Source organism: Catharus ustulatus, chromosome Z (genome assembly GCF_009819885.2).
Source record: "Catharus ustulatus isolate bCatUst1 chromosome Z, bCatUst1.pri.v2, whole genome shotgun sequence".
In the NCBI taxonomy this organism is placed as follows: Eukaryota; Metazoa; Chordata; class Aves; order Passeriformes; family Turdidae; genus Catharus; species Catharus ustulatus.
In genome coordinates this window covers 59,703,400-59,723,491 of record NC_046262.2, presented here as the reverse complement: position 1 = coordinate 59,723,491, position 20,092 = coordinate 59,703,400, and the positions used below count along the sequence as shown (strand labels likewise).

The following is a 20,092-nucleotide window of genomic DNA, read 5'->3' as shown; positions in this document are numbered from 1 at the left end:
GTGCTGTTTTTGCATCAGCCTATTCAGGGGAAACAGCTAAAGACATCTGTAGACACTTTACTGCTGCTTTTGCAAATCTTGGTATACCATCTGAAGTACAAACAGGCAATGGCCCAGCTTATATTTCCCATAGAGTTGCTACCTTTTTTGCCCTATGGGGAATTACTCACAAAACAGGTATTCCTCATTCTCCAGCAGGCCAATCTATCATTGAACGGGCTCATGGCTCCCTCAAGTGTCTCTTAGTACAACAGAAAGTGGGGGCTGGAGATGACACCTGCTGAGAGACTGCAGAAAGCCCTTTATGTTTTTAACTTTTTTAATTGTCCTTTGATGGGCCCTAATCCACCAACTGTTTGACATTTTAATTGTAATTCACAATTGCAATAGAAAGAAAAAAATCTTGTTTTAGTAAAGGATCCAGAATCCAGTAAGGTATTGGGCCTTCATCCTTTGGTCACCTGGGGTGAAAGTGTTGCTTTTGTTTCCACAGAGAATGATCCCAAGTGGATTCCAGCAAAGAATGTGAAGCCATTTTGAGAAGCTTTGACTGCATCACCTGAGGATTCACCTTTAATACCAACATCAAAGGAGAACCCCTTGAGAACAGGACCTCACCACTGCATCAACACCTGTTTGACCCCTAACACGCTTGGGAAAATGGTTTAAATAATGCACAAATTCAATGACTAGCAGGTGAGTAAACGTTTGGTCTACCTGAAAAATTGGAAATTACTCCAGAGCACTGGCTTACTGCTACTGAGAATAAGAAGAAACAATGACTTCCCAAATATTATGGTATTTACTGGGAATTGTTTCTAGTACTCAGACATCACCTATTACCAAGCAAAACCAAATGTTTGGGTAACCTTAGCAAATGTTACAGGACAAGATCATTGCGTTTGGCCACTGCATCCCCTGATAATTGCTTTTCCAAGCAGCTTGTTGTTCTGACCTTAGACATTTGGCCTTGCCAGCCTCAGTCAAATACAATGTTGCAAAACAGCAATCATGCTGACCCCTGATTCAATGGACACCTTATAGTTCCCTGGCATCCCTTGTGGCTCAAGAAATAGAAATTCTGGGATCAGTGAAAATAGATCTTTTTGAAAGTTTAATTATTCTGGGAAAAAAATCAGTCTAAGGCTTGGGACGTTTCCCCTCATCGCCCTGTGTATAAAAATATGAGCACTTGGTATAACTATGCATCCAGGAATACTTTTCGCTCAACCAATACTCCATTAGTTTTACCTCCTGGGGTATTTTTAATTTGTGGGGATAGGGCTTGGCCTGCCATCCCATCACATATTAAAGGAGGACCACATAGACTTCAGCAATTATTGCTTTTAACCCCAAACACGTCCATGATTTTTCAACATAAATATCTCTCTAGAATTAAGTGAACCTCACATGCTTTTGGCAAAGACTGTGATGACCAGTTTGATGGGCAGCATCGTTTTTAACCCCTGGCATAGCAGCAGGAAAAGCTTTAGGTTTACTTAACAAATTACAGTAATTTCACGAATACAAGCCGCACAGACTATAAGCCGCATCTCTGGGTGTTGGCAAATATTTCGTTCTTTGTCCATAAATAAGCCGCACCTGAGTATAAGCCGCTCTGTCGTTCGCAGCGAGGACCCGTGTGCAACAAAGTTGCCAAATAGTAACAGAACGGCGGCAGGGCGGGGTTTACTGGCTCGGCTCGGGCTGTGCAGGCTCAGCCCACTCGGGGCTGCTGATGGGGCCAGGTGGCCCAGCCCGGCGCTACCACTCGGCGGGGCCGCTCGGGGTCAGCCGCCGCTGCCACTGGGCTCGGTCACCCCGGCCCAGCGCTGCCCCACGGTGGCAAGCAGGGACGGAGCACCCCCTGCTCCTGTGGTGGCGGCGGTGGGTGGGAACGGAGCTTCCCCGTTCCCGCGGTGGTGGGCGGGAACGGAGCCTGCCTGCTCCTGCCGCGGTGGGCAGGGACAGGAGCCCCCCACTAACCCCACAGGCCGCGGGGAAGGCAGCACGGGGCCCCCCCCGTCTCTTCCCCGGGCTGCGGCAGAGGAGGGAAGGAGAGAGCTCTCCCGCCTCTCTCCCCGCCCCCCATGCCGCCTACAGGGAGCCAGGCTCCATCCGTGGTGCAACAGAGTAACAATTTGTAACAACCACGAAATGCCAGCTTTTACTGGCAAGTTGCTCGACTCGGCACCCCGGTTTCCACTTCTAGGGGTGGAAATGTCAGAAAATTATTCACATATTAGCTGTTCCTGAGTATTAGCTGCATTTCTGGTGTGGGAGCCAAATTTTAGTCAAAATGGTGCCCTTAGGTTTTTAGGCAAGGTTTTTAACTGATGCACAGGAACACGGATGTGAACAGTTCCATGGAATGCATTGTATGAACCTATCTGACCACTACCAGTCAATCCATGAAAGCATTAAATCCCTGAAAGAGGGTATAAACAAACTGCAAGTAGATGATGGACTTGACTGGCTAGGCTGACTTCTGAGGGATTAGGGACTTGGTAAACGGATAAGAAATTTAGTTAAAATAGATTTATATGTATCAGGCAATATATTATGTATTGTTATGGCTATTCCTTGTATAAAATTAATAAAGTCACTTAAGAATGTATTCTTAGTGGAAAAGACAGGGAGAGGTATTGTGAATAAACCAGAGAGTACAGTAATTTCACAACCATAGGGCACACCCTTTTGACTAAAATTTTGGTCCGAACCCAGAAGTGTGCCTTATGCTCCGGAGCACCTTACATATGGACAAAGTTCGGAAATTTGCCAACCCAGAAGTGTGAGCTGCAAGCCGCTACAAAGAAACAAACCCCAAACACTGACAAAGTGTCTTGAGTTACAATACAGGATGTGATCAAAATATCTATGCTATCACTATCTGTTGTGACCAGGTGGGGCAGTGATCTTTGTCTATGTGGGAGATACTCTGCTAATGGGTCATCCATTGAAACCAATTGGGCATTGTTGTTTATCTTTGCACCCCCCCTCCTTCCTCCAGGGAAGTATCTTCTGCTAATGGCCCATGGAGTCCCTCTGCGTGACTGATACAATTACTTTAACCCACTGAGTTGCCCCAGCCAGTGGGGAGAGCCAAGCCTTTCTTGTCTAGATACAAACTGAAATTCTAGGACATTGAGCAGCCCTTTCTCTACTGGACTCTAGAAAAAAATGAGATTTCTCCACATCACTACTAGACCTCTGGAAGGAAACTGCACCTTCTACAAGACCACTACTTCAACTTAACCACATCTGTCACTGCAAGAGGACTGCAGCCACCATTTAATGGGACTGCTACCAACACCCTGCCTGACAGGATGTCAGGTTGTACTCTGACTCTGTCAGGGTTTGGAGTTTGTTTCTTTGTAGTACTGTATTTCTATTTTAATTTCTCTAGTAAAGAACTGTTATTCCTAATCCTCATATCTTTACCTGAGAGCCCCTTGATTTCAAAATTATAGTAATTTGGAGGGAGGGGGTTTACATTCTCCATTTCAAAGAGAAGCTCCTGCCTTTCTTAGCAGACACCTGTCCTCCAAACTAAGACACAAAATCAGAGTGCAACCTGACACTCTGTCAGGGTGACACCCGTCAGAGTGTTGGTAGCATTAAATGGTGGCTACAGTCCTCCTGCAGTGACAGATGTGGTTAAGTTGAAGTAGTGGTCTTGTAGAAGGGTGCAGTCTCCCTCCAGTGATGATATGAAAAAAAAGTCCAGTTTTCCTCTGGAGTCCAGGGAAAAGAGGATGACTTGGTGTCCCAGAATTTCAGTTCTTATCTAGGTAGGAAAGGCTGGCCTCTCTCCCCTGTCTGGAGCAACTCTCAATGGGATAAAGTAATTTTATCAGTCACGCAGAGGGACTCCATGGGCCATTAGCAGAAGATACCTCCCTGGAGGAAGGATGAGTTGTGAAAAGATAAAGAACAATGCCCTACTGGTTTCAATGAATGGCCCATTAGCAGAGTATCTCCCACAGAGACAAAGATCACTGCCCCACCTGGTCACAACAGATAGTGATGGAATAGATACTTTGATCACATCCTGTATTGTAACCCAAGACAGCACAGCTGGCGTGATTGTTACTAATTCATTACTTTGTTGCACATGGATCCTCGCTGCAAAAAAAAAAAAGTGCGCCTTATGGTCCGGTGCACCTTATATATGGACAAAGTTCAGAAATTTGCCGACTCCTGGAGGTGCACCTTATAATTCGGTGTGCCTTATAGTTGTGAAATTACTGTACAATGGAATGATAAAGGTGCCTGATATCTTAGGCCTGATCAGGCAGAAACTCAGAGAGACAGAAACAGATAAATGCTCCTTGGGCAAGAAGCGACCAAGAAACATGTTGTGAAACTTTGTGACAAGATAATGTTACCAGGTAATGCGATCTCATGAAGAATATGTAACCAATGGGAAATTGTTACCAAAACTAGAACCCTAGGTAAGTGCCATACAAGTAAAAGCTCATATAACGCCTTGTATACTCAATAAAATTGGTTTCTGATCTCAACTCAGAATGTCCCCATCTCTCCATCGCTGATAACTTATGTCGACTGAATGTTTTAAAACTTCCCAGATACCCTTCCCAGATACCCTCATTTTCTACAGTTTGCCTGTAAAGGTTTGTTTAAACTCCTGAGAACACTGTGTTTCTCCCATGTGCCTGTCTTTGGGAATTACAAACCTTAACCTTAAAGAAACACAGAGAGAAAGAAAGTCCAGGACTTTACACCCCAGGTCTGGTAGATAAGACACCTTCTCTTCAAAATACACCTGGAAAACAGGCAGAATATCCAGGTAAAGTCAAATAGCCCCAGATAAGGTTATGTGGGTTGATGAATCCAACACCACTGCTGACTGAAATCTCGTTTACAAAATTATGCCACGGGAACTCTGGGAGAGGTTTGATAAATCTCATTTCCTCCCGAATCATTTCTGATTAATGCAGCTCAGCCTTTTTCTGGTCTTGGCTGGAATTTGAGATGATTTTTTTTAGAAGCAGGTACAGCACTGTATTTCAGATTTAGTATGAGGATGATGCTGATAACACACTGATGGTTTGCTTGCTGCTAAGAGTGCTTACTCTGAGTGAAGGACTGTTCAGTGGCCTACGCTCTGCCAGTAAGGAAGTGCACAAAAAGGTGGAGAGGAGCACAGTCAGAACAGGAGACCTGAACCTGTCAAAGGGATGTCCCACAAAATTGAACGTCACACCCAGTATATAAACTGGGGGAGCTACCCAGAAGAGGGCCTATCTGGATTTGGCATTGACCAGCAGGCGGTGAGCAATTGTGTTGAACATTACTTACTTTCCTTTGGTTCTCTCTCTCTTTAGTACTATTATTAATACTACTATTTGATTTTACTCCCATTCAATTATTAAACTCTTAACCAAGAAGTTTCACTTTTCTTTTCCCCCCACCCAGTTCTCCTCCCCATGCACTGGGGTAGGGTGCTGTGAGTGGGCAGCTGCACGGTAGTTAGTTGCCAGCTGGGGTTAAACCACAATGCTCTTACTACACAAGCAGAATTCTTAGTAGCAGCTGACACCAAGTCATGTTGCTTACTCACACTTTGCAGGTAGGTGCAGCAGGAGTGATGAGCCAGCTCACACAAAGCAGCACTGAAAAGCAAGGGCTGCCTGTAGTACACTAGTTTTCCTGAGATGTGCTCACTGCCCTAGACACTCTTCATGTTTTAATGACAATTTTCTAGTAATGAGTGTCATGAAAAACAACCAAATGAGATTTTCCACACAGTAAATGTCTTTGAAGTATTGAGAAATGTTTTCTGACAGCTTTCTCTTTCCAGTGTTTGCAGCAGATCCCTGATCATGCAACATGCAGGTCCTGAGCCCTCAAGAGCAGATTCCCAGGGGACTCCTGGGTGGTGCAATGTTTCTTCTCTCAAAGTAGAGAAGCAGCTTTGCAGTTATTTTTTCTCATTGCACTAGTATTTTAAAGCTGAACCATTTCCTGATCCCTGTGGCCAAGACCATGCCATATCCCACCAGGCCTTCATTCCCAACCAGCAAGTCTAGGGCATCTTTCCTAGTATTCCCTGAGTACTTGTAATATGAAGCTCTCTCCACAAACTTTAAGAACTTTTCAAATGTGCTCACCACAGCAGGACGGCATTTCCAGCTGGTCTCTAGAAAGTTGAAATCTGGACAAAGGTTGCTGATCCAGAGATTTCTCCTAATTGCCTGTCAAATTGACTTCTCAGCACTGGCATCCTAGCTGGGCAACTGACAGAAGACACTCAACCACATCTGCTTTGTTTTGCCTCCCTTCATCCTCACCTAGAGGATCCCAACCACATCATCATCAACTGTAAGGTCTGTATCATCCAACCTTTCCCTCCCATCTAGCACAACAGTTCCACCTTGCCCTGCCCTCTCCTCAACAGCCTGTACCCTCCATCCCAGCACTCCAGGTACAGGACAAGTCGCCAAGGATACCCCAGCTCTATGAATGGATCAAGGCTTCCAAGTCAAAGGCACTGACAACATCAATCCCTGAGCCATCTGCCAGGGACATCTCAGTGTCCCAGAGCCCCTGCCCTCCAGGAGAATTTGGAGGGGCTGTCAGGGCTAAACAGAATAAAGGGAGCCACCACATTCATTCTTAAGAGATGCCAGAGACCACCAATAGCCAGAACAGCAAGACCACCACTATGGTTCATACCACATGGCCCCTAGGCTTCCCAGTGCCCTGGCTCCTTCAGACATTTGTGCTCCCTGAAACTTAATCCCAAAGTAGGGACCAACCGGACCCTTGCAGCCCCATGATGCTCTCAGAGGCAAGAGTGGAGGTCACTGACTTCCAACACTCCTGATTCTCTCTCAGGCTCAGCCAACCTGTTGGGCAGGAGAAGCCCTTCTCCACAGCCTGGGCACTTCCAGGTGATGAAAACCACGGTGAAACAAGCTGTCCACTCCAGCACATTGTGGATAACCACAATGGAGGAAAGACCGACCTGTAGCCTGTGGAAAAGCCCCACTCCAGAGCATGCAGTGATGCCCTGATGGAAGCTACAGCCCATGGAGATCCCACACAAGAACAGGCTCCTTTCAGGAGTTGAAGCCTGTGCTTCACACAGGAGCAGGTTTCCTAGCAGCTGGAGCAATCTGTTTCAGAAGTATTGCACACCTGTAGGAAGAGCCTATGTTAGAGCAAAGGAACAGTGTAAGGCACAAGAAGCAGCAAGACTGAATGTTATGGACTGACCACAAAACCCACTCCCCACTCTTCTGCACAGCTGGGGAGGAGGAGGCAGAAGAGCATGTAGTGAAAGAGTGAAGTTGAGAAGGGAAAGGAAATTCGTTTTAGTTGTGTCTTTGTTTCTTATCCCTCTACTCAACTTTTCATTGGCAATAGAACTTATTAATTGTCCCCAACTCTATCTGGCTAGTGACAGTACTCTCCTTTCCTTATCTCAACCCAGCTTTCCATCTTATTTTCTTCTCCATCCTGTGGAGAAAGGAAACTGACAGAGCAGCTTGGCAAATAGCTGGCAGGCAACCAGCCAAAGTCAAACTCATGGAGATAATGCAGGAAAGACAGAGAAGGTATCCTCCTCATCCAGCCCTCAGATCTACTGCTGTGAGCACAGAGAAGGGTCCAACCTGGAAAACAAACCCTGCCAGACCCCTGTGCATTGTACATACCTACAACAGGACATCTAGGATGTGCTAAGCTGGGTGAATGTTGGTTATTTCAAGGAGGAAGCGTTTTATTGTCAAGGCTAGACAACACAGATGTCCTTTAAGTATGCAGCAGTAGGGTAAAAAGAAAAGACTCTTTGAAGGTTGCACAGCTGTAGAACACAAGGCAGAATGCACAGGCCTCAATAAAAGAAATAAAAAAGAAGAAATCTGGAAAAAAAAAAGTTTCCCAAGGGAATACTCCTATGTTAGAAAGCATAGGACAGAACAGCCACCCAGCTTTTGGGAAAACTCAATACCAAACCAACCCCATGCAATCCGATCAAAGTTCATACTTTCCATGAAGGCTGGTACCAGCTGATCTTCAGACAACCTTCCAACCTGGAGTACTCCTGACTGCACAAATATCCAATGGTCTGCATACAAGAGACACTCAAAACCAAAAGAAAAAAACTCCACTTGCAAAACACACAGTACATATGTAAATATATTTAAACCAATAACAAAAAAAATCTTATTGCTTTATTCTGATTCAGACAAAGCTTACCTTAAAATTACTAAAAGTTCATTGCAAATTTCTGTAAAAATCACTGACTACTTTTCAGCAGAGATCAGCTTAAACTAAAGAGATTGAAATGATGCTGGAATTCAGACTGAATCACTTTTTACAAACTAAACAATGCTCTAAGAAGAGCAATCCCCATAAAATGTATTTCTGGCTCTTGTTTTAGGCTTCTTTTCTGTTGTCTGGTTTACACAAAACTTTGAAATACTCTGTAGATGGCTTTATGAAATTAAAACTTACAAACAGTCCTCTAAAAAGCTTTTAGAATTACATACTAGCAATATTCTATCCTCTTTGACTCAAAAGTGCATACACAGTCAAAAGTTTTATACATTCCCTAGACATCTTTTCAATAGACAGAAACTCTACCAGACATTTTAGTTCTCAAGGGAAAGAAAAAAAAAGAATTAGAAGAAAAATTCACAGTTTTAACAAGTATTCCAAGGAAAGCCTACTACATTTTTTCTTCAGGGAAATCAAACCACGAGGATCTGTTGACCAGTCTCTTTGGCAGTCTTAGTATCAATGGCTCTCTCTCTGGACACTCTAAGAAGGAAGTCCTGGGGGAAGGCAGTTGACTGGTAGGCGCTGCTGGTGCATCCTGAACATAACTGGTTACAGTTTCTGTGTGTGACGTGTCACTGCTGGTATTCACTGCGGTAACACTCTGATCAGCTACTGTTTCTTGGAATTTGACATCAGCATTTGTAACACCACCATCTAAGTTTTCCCTTGTGGCAGGGATACCACACTTCTTGTCTGCTCCTCCAGCTTCCTCACATCCTGTCCTCCTCAGAAAAGAAGGAGACTCATTTTCCCTCTCATTTATCTGAGTTGCACCTGCCCATGTAATACTGCTGTCCCATTCAGTACTTTCTGGCTCCTTGCTACTATCACTATCAATAGTAATCACCACTGGAGAAGAATGTACCGAGTTGCTCGTGTGATGTTTCCGGTGTTTCTTCTTATGTTTTTTCTTTTTCTTTTTAAGATGCCTCGTTGTCTCTGTTGCTTTTCCTTCATAGACTATCTCCACACTTGGACTTCTCATTTTCTTCTTCCTTTTCTTACGCTTTGTCTCACTGCTTGCACGATTGTCTGACAGGCTATCTTCATTTTTACAGCAGTCACTAAATTTTGAGGAAGTTTTCTTGGAGTCATTTTCTCTTTCTAGACTTGTGCTCTCCATGAATGCATTCTCCAGATGGCGAGTTTTGTACTTCCTTTTTCCACCAGGCTTTTCACTTTTCATTCTGTCAGTTCCTCCAGAAGGAGTCCTTGATCTGTTGCTCGACCGACTCCTTGACCTGCATCTTTCATAACAGTAATAGTGCCTCTCATGGAGTCCCCTCTGGCTATGAAGATCCGTCCTCTCAATAAATGATCGTATCCTGTACTCTGGACTAGCAGACTGCCTTGAGTAAAGGGTATTAGACCGGGTCCTCCTTCTGCTAGAAGATTCGTAGCTGTCTCCAAACACCTTTCGACTACAGAAAGCAGAACCCCACTGGTGTCTACTTTGATAACTGTCTCTTACATAATAGCGATCACTGTCTCTACTTCTAGATCTCCTTTTACCATGGCCTTTGCTACGTGAACGTGATCTGCTCACTTCTCTGGATGCAGTGCTCTCACCACTTAGAGAGCCCCTCTGGCTTTTCAGAGAGGCTCTGCTGTCATGAGCCCTTGACCTTCTGCTGCTTCTTTTGCTCCTGTGTTTGCTACTATCTCTGCTTCTTGATCGTCTCCTTTTAAGTTGACTTTTACTACGGTGCTCCCTCCTAGACCGATGGCCATGACTGGCTCGACTCTCCCGTGAACAGGACTGTGGGCTTCTGGACTTTCCCTTTTTAGACAATCTGTGATTCCAAGGGAAGCATACTGTGTCACTCCCTGGAGACGGGCTCCAACTCAAGTCCTGTGGAGGTAGATCTTTTCTTTTACATTTGTTCTTCTCATCCTCTTTTGATTCTGTCTTCTCAATAGCAGGAGATAAACAGCTTCTACAAATTCCTACATCCTCCCTATATGTTGGGGAATGTGGTGAGAAGCTCCTGCTTGGTTCACTGTCACTCCAGCTGTGACACTGGACCGGTCGCTGTTTCTTGACATCTTCCCTTTTCTCTTCCTTGATGGAATCCTCAGAGTCAGAGGACAGCTCAACCACTTCTGGTGTCCTCTCAGCTAACGGCTTGACGTATCCAACAATGACACAATTGTCTGAGGAAGAGCCACTGTCGTTTGAGTCAGCATTAGCCTGTAACTCAGGTTGCAGTTTGGCTCTTCCACTCCCTGTAGCAGAGTCCTCATCAGAACTTTCTGATGACTCCAGAGGAGAAGCTATGCTTGCACGAACCTCTTCTGAGACGGAATAGGAAGGGCCTGGAGTTTCATCATCCCAGGGAGCCTGACCAAGACCAGGCACAGACAAGCTATTATCTGGCCCCTGTGGGTACGCCACATCTGGAGATATTGTAATAATTGAGGAGTCTGAGTGGCTTCCTTCCTCATATGATGGTGCAGGACAGTCATAATTGGCATGCTGATCGTACGCTTCCAAGTTAAAAGGACAACGAGCAAAACTGATGAATTCATGCAGGAAGTGCTCCGTTCGATCCAGCAGAAACGGCTTTATGCCATCAGCAAAGGCCTGGCTCTCCAGATCGTATCTAGTGACGTTACTCATGATGATGTGCTGCACAATGTTGATCAGAGATCCGTGGGCACCAAACAGGACCGTAAGCTCTCGCTTCAGCCAAGGAACCAAGCGGTGAAGGCAAGCAGGGTTGCGGCGGAAGAACTCTGCCGAAATCTCTCGGTATCGGCCGCCGTCCTGGATGCTGCGGATGCGCACACCCGTGCGGTACAGAGCCCTGCGGAAGCTGATCATGTCCTCCTCCTGGATCTGTCGCAGAGATCTGCCCTCTGCGCTCGCCTTTCTCCTTGAGGCCAGCCTCCTGATCATCTGCTGAATCTCTCTGTGCCGGTGGCGCGCTGGCTCACTCGACAGCCCTTCAAACAACATCCCGTTATCCGGAGGCGACAGCATCCTTCGGGAAGGGGAGCTGCGTGCGCGCCGTTCCCTGGTTAAGGTGGTGCGATAACGAAATCTCCGGCCATCGGGGCTGGCAAAAGAGCTGGTTTCTAAAGGGCTCAGGATATACTCCTTAAAGTCATCTTCAGCACGAATCGTGTGGAAAATGGAAAAAAAGGGCTGCTTGCACAGCGGGCACTCTGCTTTGTTTTTTGACCATTCTTGGACACAGCGGAAGCAGAACCTATGCAAGCAGCGATCTAGATATGCAACGTTGTCAAATCTATCCAGGCAGATGGGGCATTTGGAGTCGGGAGATGCATCTGTCGGCAGCTTACTGGTGCTGGCTTTAGGCGAAAAATTGCTATCTTCTGCAAACTCCTTATCTGAAGTCATGTTCTAGAAAAGACAGAGACAGAAGATCATTGCTATCATGGAGAGGCAAGATCTTATCCTCTAGAAGCAGAAACCCATAGCAATTTCTTTTAAGGTTGCGAAACCCAGCAGTGGCTCTGGGAGAATGCTGAACAAGAGGTAGCATGACCTAACTGCTTTGTTCGGCTTCTCTTCACAGTGAGATCTAGCTCTTCAGGGCTGCAAGTTTTACACAGCACTTGAATCATGCTGGTGTAGATGAACGCAACAGGTAGGCCTGTCTTCCTCCCCACTCATTTAAATAACTCCTTTGATCTGGTCAGTAAACTCATGATTTACATAGTATCTTTCAAAACATAACTTAAAAAAATCTAGCATTCATACATGAAAAGTATGAGAAAAGTTAGTTCTGTACTTTAAAATAACTCAGCCAAAAGAAGTAATTGCACTTGAACTATATTATCACCTTCCAAGTTCTGCTGGACCTGTTCTGTTCCTGCATACTCTGCCCCTCTTTGTTGGGCATTTATTCTGGACCACACATAGCTTGTTGGATTAGACAATCTCCAGGGATGTGCTCCTGCCAAAATAAGTAGTTTTTTTCAAGACTGAAGAAAAACAACCAGATGTCATCCTCAAGTACACACTGCCTTTTATCTAGTCAGGTTGTTGTGGCAGTTTTGCCTGAGATAGTAAATTTTCTTCACAGTGACTGGTCTGGGGTTTAGTTTTAAATTTGTTTTGAACACAGTGTTGGTAATACAGAGATGTTTTCCTTATTGCTGAGCAGAGCTTACACAGAGCCAAGGCTGTCTCTACTTTCTGTACTTCCATGCTGATAAGGAAGTTGGGAGTGCATGGGAGGCTGGAAGGAGAAACAGCTGGGACAGGTAACTCAAATTGACCAACGGGATTTCCAGACCATGTGACATCATCTTCAATATATAACATAGGGGAAAGAAGGAGGAAAGGTGAGACCTTTGGAGTGAGGATGCTTGTCTGCTCAAATCACCGTCACACACGATAGAGCCCTGCTCTCCTGGGGACGGCTGAACACCTGCATGCCCAACAGAAGCAGGAAATTAATTCCTTGTTTTACTTTGGTTGTGCGCATGGCTTTTAGTGTCCTTATTTAACTGTCTTTATCTCAATCAAGGAGTTTTTCACCTTTCATTTTTATCCTTGATCTCACTGGTCATGGGGTGTGTGAGTGGCTGCCTGGTGCTTGGCAGTTGGCTGGGGAGAAACCATGAGAGATGTCATGGTCAACAAAAAAATCCATCTATTTAGAAGTTATTTTAGGTTTTGGCGTTACCATACGGCATTACAATCCAGTGGAAACAAGTTACCAGCCCGCTTCAAAACCTATTAGCCCATGTTTTGCAGCCAGTCTGGCAGCAGGCCTTCCCCGCCGGCAGGACACCGGGCACCGTGCGGGGGATCGGCAGCGGCAGCGCCCGGATGCCAGGGATGCAGCCCGGGCTCAAAGAAGCGGGCCCTGGCCCCGCTCCCCCCCTCGCAGGGACCCGCGCTCCCCCCGCCCCCAAGGCCCGCACTCACCGCCGCCGGGCCATCGCTTCCCGCGCGGGCCAGGGCCGCGGCCGCCTTCAGCCTGTGCCGCGTCCGGCATCGCCCGCCGCCGGGCGGCTCCCGCCGCTCCTCTCCTGGCGGACGGCGGCGGCGGGAGCTCTCCGTCAGGCGCCGGGACGGGTCCGCCATCGGCAGCGGCGTTGCCACGGGAACGGCTGCCAGCAGGCGCGGAGCTGAGCCGGGCAGCGCCGGGAGCCAGGCCGGGGCCGCTGCCGTCACATCCGCGCCCCGCGCAGTGACGCCATTCCGAGACGGAAGCTGGGGAGTGGCCGCCTCCGGGGTGGGGCCGGCGGGCCGTGGGTTCCGGCCGGCTCTGCGGCCTGGTGCGTGCCGCGGGGCGGGAGGGGACGCGGCGGAGTGGCGGTGCTGCCCCTGCCGGGGCCCAGGCTGCCCCTGAGGGTGAAAGTGAGGGCAGTGCGGAACGCGCTGTGTTCCGGAGGTGGTGGCTGCCGTGGGGGTGCGCGGTTTCGTGCTGCAGGGGCGCGGGTGGCCGCCCTGCGACAGCTGGAGAGCCACTCCCTGGCCCAGGGCCTGCCCTGGGCAATGGCACAGCCCGCCGGGAGCGGCAGCGGAGCTTGGCATTGCCTCCGATGGTGCTGGGAATCCATCGAAGGCTGAAGAAGCCGTGTGGTTAGTTGGGCAAATAAAACATAAATAGCACGTAGAAAAGAGGAGATAGATAAAGCATAAACCGCTATTAGGAAAGAGAAAAATAATTCTCCTTATTGATTTTTGCCATACCTGCAGGACACGTGCAAAGGACACGGACAAGGCCAGCTGTGCAGCCTGCCACAGCCTGCCGCAGTACCTGCATGTACTACTACTAGGACAGCCAGCCCTGTCCCTTTTCTTACCCACAGTCAGTATGGACTGAAGTTTGCAGAAGCACATATGAATTCACAGATCCCCAAAGAACCACCACAGCCCTTCTGTTCATGTGATAACCCTGCCCCATATCCTGAGCCATTTTACTCCTTCCCACGCACCAGCTGCTCCTGCTTCTTGCTCAAGAGCAAACACATGCTTCAGCACTTCCAACATGCAGTCCACTCCTGAAGATCTCCCCAGTTAGCAGCACGGGCCTATCCTTCACAACCTCCACAGGGCCTACTTCTCACCATAGGTAGCCCACCTTGAAGGTTGCTCAGGAGTTACACTCCTGCCTCCAATAATTTTCCCTGGTGTTCAAGGTAGATGCAACCTCTCTGTGTGTTCACAGCAGGCAGCACTAGGTGTGTGGGCTGTGACCTGCAGTCCTGCTTTGTGTGTGGGTGCTGTTGATTCACTCATTTTACTTGCCTCGGTTCCCCAGTAGGTCCACTGTGGGCACATGGACCCATCCTGCACTAGTAGCTGGAACCTCACTGTCACCTGCACGTTTTGCTGACATCAGGGCTCTTACCCACTCCCATTGCTGGCATAGTAAGAGGGATTTGTATCCCAAATAGTTGTACTCTATCAGCTTGCTAAATGCTGTGTGCATGTCCCAGCTTTTAGGCAAGCTGGACAGTTGGACAGTTCATTTCTGGGTCATGGAAATATAAATGTATACTTGAAAGGCATTTGAGGTTCTTCACAGGGGTTTAAAATTTCTGAGCTGAAAAGAAGCACTTCTGGAAGTAAAATGGATCTGTTTTGAGATGCTGGCTTTTTACACAGCTGTGAAGAGCAGAACTCATGGGGCTTCTCTGCCACTGCCCACAGACTGGCAGCATCTCAGCCCACATACCTCTTGAAGCTGGGCAACAACATTTTCTTGGGGAGCCTGGCCATCCTTCCTCTGCCATCAGGTCCTCTGGGGTCCTTTGGTCAGCAGCAGGAATTTTCCCAGCCAGCAGCTTTGTGGGAATAAGAGTGTGGAGAGGTGTCATCTCATGTCTTCCTGAGCAGCGGCTGCAGCACTGGCAATGCCCACAGGTTGACAGTGGTATCTACAGTCCCCGACCAGGGGCAACCCCGAGCCCTCTTTCTGGTGTGCCCTGGCACCCCAGACAATGCTCCCTCAGGCACAACAGCAGCAGCTCCTGTGGGAAGGGGGTGTCAGTGGAAGGTTCAGATTTTTCAATTCCTGAGTTTGTTCGGCATCTTCCATCTTAGCTATATCACCCTGCAAATACATGAAAATTGTCATAGACCTATAGCAGTGCTACTCCAAAGGTTTCTGTGCTGGTAAGCTCTCTGCCCCTCCACTGACTTTGTCTGAGCCAGAGCTGACTAGCTGGATCATTCTTCACTGTCTGCACCATAAAGCTCAGCTTCAGTGTGCTCTTGTTCTCACTGTGGTGTTGAAGCCTTCACCAGCTTGCAGTTATCTGCTCCTTTCCCTGGCAAGCTGGGAATCACCAGCATTATGACACTAAGAGCAGGAGTTAGAAATAGTCTCTGACCGCCAGCCTGCCCCAGGCTAGGTCCCCTTCTCAACCTTTTCTCTTCTCAGCCTGTTATCTTCTCAACCTTTGTTTCAAGTTCCACCACTGGCATGCACTTGGGACTGTACATGGGTGGGTACCAGTCAGGTCAGGGTTGTGGCCTGCTCTGCTGCCAACCTTCCAGCCAGCTCAATGGATATCTCCCTTTTTTGGCTTTGTTCCCTCTGGGCAGTGAGTGGTTGTTACCACGTAGAGGTGCTTTACTTCCGAGCAGCCACGAGATGGCAAAATACTCCCTGGCATCCTCTCTAAGCTGGCTTGCCTGCACCGCAGGCTGGAGCCGTGCAGGACTACTGGGAAGCGCAGCAGCAACAGCCGCCGAATTTCTCTCCCTTCATCTTAGCTGCTGCTCGGTGTGTATGCTCGGGGATGCTTCTTCAGAGATCTTGGAGGTCCAAAACCTGTCCATTTTCTCTTGTCCCTGAAGTCCAAGGCAGAGACTGTGACTGCTTACAAGAGAGAAAAAACACTTGATAGTGTCCCTGCTGATGACAAGGACTTTGCTCAGTGGCAGCAAAAAGGCAGAAGGAGACCTTCCTCTCCTTGTAACATGGCCCTTAGCTAACTGAGAAACCTGTTTGATGTGTCTGCGTTTATTAAAAGAACTGAGAGCCTCACTCAAGAGCTTTTACTTCTTTAGCCTGTGTTCACTATTCTCTGTATCCTCTCTCCTGTACTGCTGTCACAGCTCAATGCTAGACTAAATGTCAAGGATCATAGAAATATCTTCAGTTCTACATCCTGATGCTGACCTGAAGTTATGTCAGTGCGATGGCAGAAGCAAGAGGCCACTTTTACCTCCCCCACAGGTAACACAGAAGTGGGATTAAAAAAACCCATAGAGGCTTAGAAAATACCTCCTTCTATTCTAGTGGGAAGGTGCTGGCTTTGGCTGGGATAGAGGTAACTTTCTTCACCCTGTTGGGCTGTGATTTGAATTTGTGCTGAAAACAGGGCTGAAAACACAGGGATGTTTGTTGTTTTTGTTTTTTTTCTGCTGAACCAAGGCCTTTGCTGCTCCTCACCTACCCCACCAGTGAGGATGTTGAGGATGTATAAGGAACTGTGAGGGGACACAGCTGGGACAGCTGACCACAAATGACCCAAGGGATATGCCAATCCCATACCTTAGGGTGCCATGCTTAGTATGTGAATCTGGAGGAAGAAGAAATAAGAGGAGGAAGCTCAGAGTCATGACATTTGTCTTGCCAAGTCATGCTTACACAGGATGGGGCCCTGCTGTCCTGGAGATGGGTGAACACCTGCCTGCCTGTGGGAAACAGTGAATGAATTCCTTGATTTGCTTTGCTTCTATGTGTGACTTTTACTTTCCCCATTAAACTTTTTACCTCAACCCATGAGTTTTTTTTACTTTTAGCCTTCCAATTCTGTTCCACATCCCAACACAGAAAAGTGAGGAAGTAGCTGTGGGGTGCTTAGTTGTCAGAAAACTCAGATTATGACAGTCTAGATGGGAATGTGCTAGGTGAAACTCAGCTGTTATGGCTGTTTAATTATCAACCAGCAGGCTCTAGTGCTTGCCCACAGTGCTCACTTTCCTGTCTGTGTATTGCAATCCAGTGCTTGTTGGTGGCTGTTTGTAGCTCTGTACTTCTTATCACCTCACTCTGCTGCGCCTGGGAATGTTTTGATAACAGCAACAATGTGCCTGGGCTGGAAGGTGGCCAGGACATTGCAGCTGTTTGCTGCTGTACTGGACAGGCTGGAATTCCACTATGAACTTGATGCAAAGGGACTGTAACCTGTGGATGAGTCCATAGTACACGGGAAGAGTGTGAGAAGTCCTTTCCCTGAAGAAGAAGGAGGGGCAGGAGGTGGTTCACGGGATGAAGCAGAGATTCCTCTGAATCCCATGGTGAAGCCGTGGTCAGGCAGGCTGTCCTTCTGCATCCCATGGAGGTCCATGGTGGACCCTGTAATTGCTATAGCAGGAGCCCCTTGTTTCTAGCCAGGCTAGAAGCAAAGTGGGGAGTTAATTACACTATTAAACCCTTCAATCTAGCACAAAATACCCAGGGGTGAAAATAGTAATGGATGGGCCTTTAAATTGTTGTAACACATTGTTTGAGTTTTGCTTACAGAAATTACTGTAATAAGAACCACATGAACCAATGGAGTACAAGTCTTACAGTAAACAGTGCAAATGCGGCAGTGGCTTGACCTGAGCTGTCTCTAGGTCACCGTACCACACCACACACCTCTCCTCTCCTATCCTGTCCTGAGTGACGAGCAGAGCAGACAGACCCCCAGCTCATGGGCTCTGAAATGAATTCACTTGATATTCTATGGATATATGTTGACATTTGAGGGGCTTTTGCAAAGGGTGTCCATAGACTAAGGGAATTATATCTGTATTGTATCAAAGGATGGGGAGGGGAAGGGGGTTGTCAATTAGATTCTATTAAATCATGTAGGGCTACAGCATGATGTAAATTGTGTGAAGTAAGGAGTACAGAATGTACTGCGTTTGATGGATAGTTTTCTTCATAGTGGCTAGTATAGGGTTGTGTTCTGGATTTGCGCTTAAAACAGTGATGGTAATATAAAGCATTTTCTGTTACTGCCAAGCAGGATTTCCACAGAGCCAAGGCCTTTGTTGCACCACCAAGCAGGGGCTACAAAGGAGTTGGGAGAAGATAGGACACTGCCAAGACAGCTGGCCTCAATGGACTCAAGGGGTATCCCACACCCTGTGGCATCATGCTTAGTGTATAAAGTTGGGTGAAGAAGGAATCAAGGGGGAGAGTATTTGTCTTCTGAAGTCACTTTTATGTGTGATGGAACCCTACTTGCTCAGAGATAGCTGAACACTTACCTGCCTCTGGGAAGTAGTGAAGGAATTCTATGTTTTATTTTGCTTGTATGTGTGTCTTTTGCTTTATCTATTAAGCTGTGATTATATTAGCCCAAGGTTTTTTGCTTCTACTCTTCTGATTTTCTTCCTGGTTCTGTTGGAGGGGGAGTAAGCAAGCAGCTGCATAGTACTTAGTTGCCTGCTGCGCTTAAACACACCTCTGAAGTCTTAAACTGTTGTCTCATTTTTAAATACACTAATGTACCTCTCTCTGAAAAAGCTGTCTATCAAGCTGCTCACTCACAGTGTTATGTATTCCCCGTCTCCTTCTTTTTCAAACTGCTGTTCAGCTTCTGCTCATGTGCTTGCTCATAGAAGTAAAGAAGTACATAGAAATGCCCCTCAACCTGCTTCTGGGATTTAATAAGGAGGGTTTTGTCTCAGTGTTTAGCATCTACCACCTTCACCTCACCCAAGAAGATGCAGTTCATAGCAGAAAGCCTGTGTTTCCTGTCACATTCAAAATTATACAGCAAATGACTGTGTTTAGACAACATTAACCATTCAGATGACATCACCAGAGATGGCTAAAGGAATATATGCATAAAGCTGATGAAATCTGTCTCAGATCTTTTTTTTTTCTTTTTAATTCTTTTTAATAAAGCGTAGCTTATATATCAGAGCAAGACTGGTTTGTTAGTGTTGAAGTGGTTTGTTTGTATAGGTTTCAGGAGGTTTGTTTGGAAAAATTGTAATCAACATGCTTTTGATTAGCATAGCTAAGAGGACTTTTGTTTAATGAAATGATTAGTTGATTCACCCAGTATGCAGCCACACTAACAGCTGCTTTAATGGAGACAAAAGATTTTTCTTCAAATACAACCTTATCTCATTAGCATGAAGCAGTACCCATGGATACATGTTAATTATGAGGTTGATAAGAATATATAAGGGCAGCTAAACCTGGTGCCAGTGAAATTTATGGAACAGGTTTTCTAGAGTGTGCTCCCATGGCATGTACAGGACAAGCAGGGGATCAGGCCCAGCCAGCAAGGGTTTAGGAAAGGCATGTCTTACTTGATCAGCCTAATCTCCTGCAATTACAAGGTGACCCACGTAGAGCATGAGGAAAAGGCTGTGGATGTGTCTGCCTGGACTTCAGCAAGGCCTTTAGCACTGTCTCCCACAGCACACTCCTGGAAAAGCTGCAGCCCACAGCTTGGACAGGAGCACTGTGTTCTGAGCTAAGAACTGGCTGGAGGCCGGGCCCAGAGAGTGGTGTGAACGGTGCTGCATCCAGCTGGGGATCAGTCACCAGTGGTGTCCCCCAGGGGTCTGTGCTGGGGACAGTGCTGTTTTACATCTTCATTGATGATCTAGGTGGGGAGATCAAGTGCACTATCAGTCATTTTGCAAATGACACCAAGTTGATCAGGGCAGGAAGGCTGTGCAGAGGGATCTGGACTGCCTGAATCCATGGGCCAAGGCCAGTTGTGTGAGGTTAAACAAGGCCATGTGCCAGGTCCTGCTCTTGGGTCACAGCAACCCCGTGCAGAGCTGCAGGCTGGGGAAGAAGGGGTGGGAAATCAGCCCAGAGGTAAAGGA

At 47.1% G+C, this 20,092-nt stretch overlaps 1 protein-coding gene across 2 annotated transcripts; it reads right to left on the bottom strand.

Annotated features, from left to right (window-relative positions):
- Nucleotides 1-8,181: 8,181 nt before the first annotated feature.
- TOPORS (TOP1 binding arginine/serine rich protein, E3 ubiquitin ligase) lies at nucleotides 8,182-13,387 on the bottom strand. Of its 2 annotated transcripts, none has more exons than XM_033085009.1 (2): nucleotides 13,214-13,387; nucleotides 8,182-11,677 (listed from the first exon to the last, which is right to left on the bottom strand). In XM_033085009.1, the coding sequence occupies exons 1-2, from the start codon at nucleotides 13,370-13,372 to the stop codon at nucleotides 8,699-8,701; spliced, it is 3,138 nt and encodes a 1,045-aa protein (XP_032940900.1). In that variant the 5' UTR covers nucleotides 13,373-13,387; the 3' UTR covers nucleotides 8,182-8,698. The 2 variants fall into 2 exon arrangements, with proteins under 2 accessions (XP_032940900.1, XP_032940901.1); XM_033085010.2 differs by lacking the exon at nucleotides 13,214-13,387 and adding an exon at nucleotides 12,632-13,096.
- Between the last annotated feature and the right edge of the window lie 6,705 nt (nucleotides 13,388-20,092).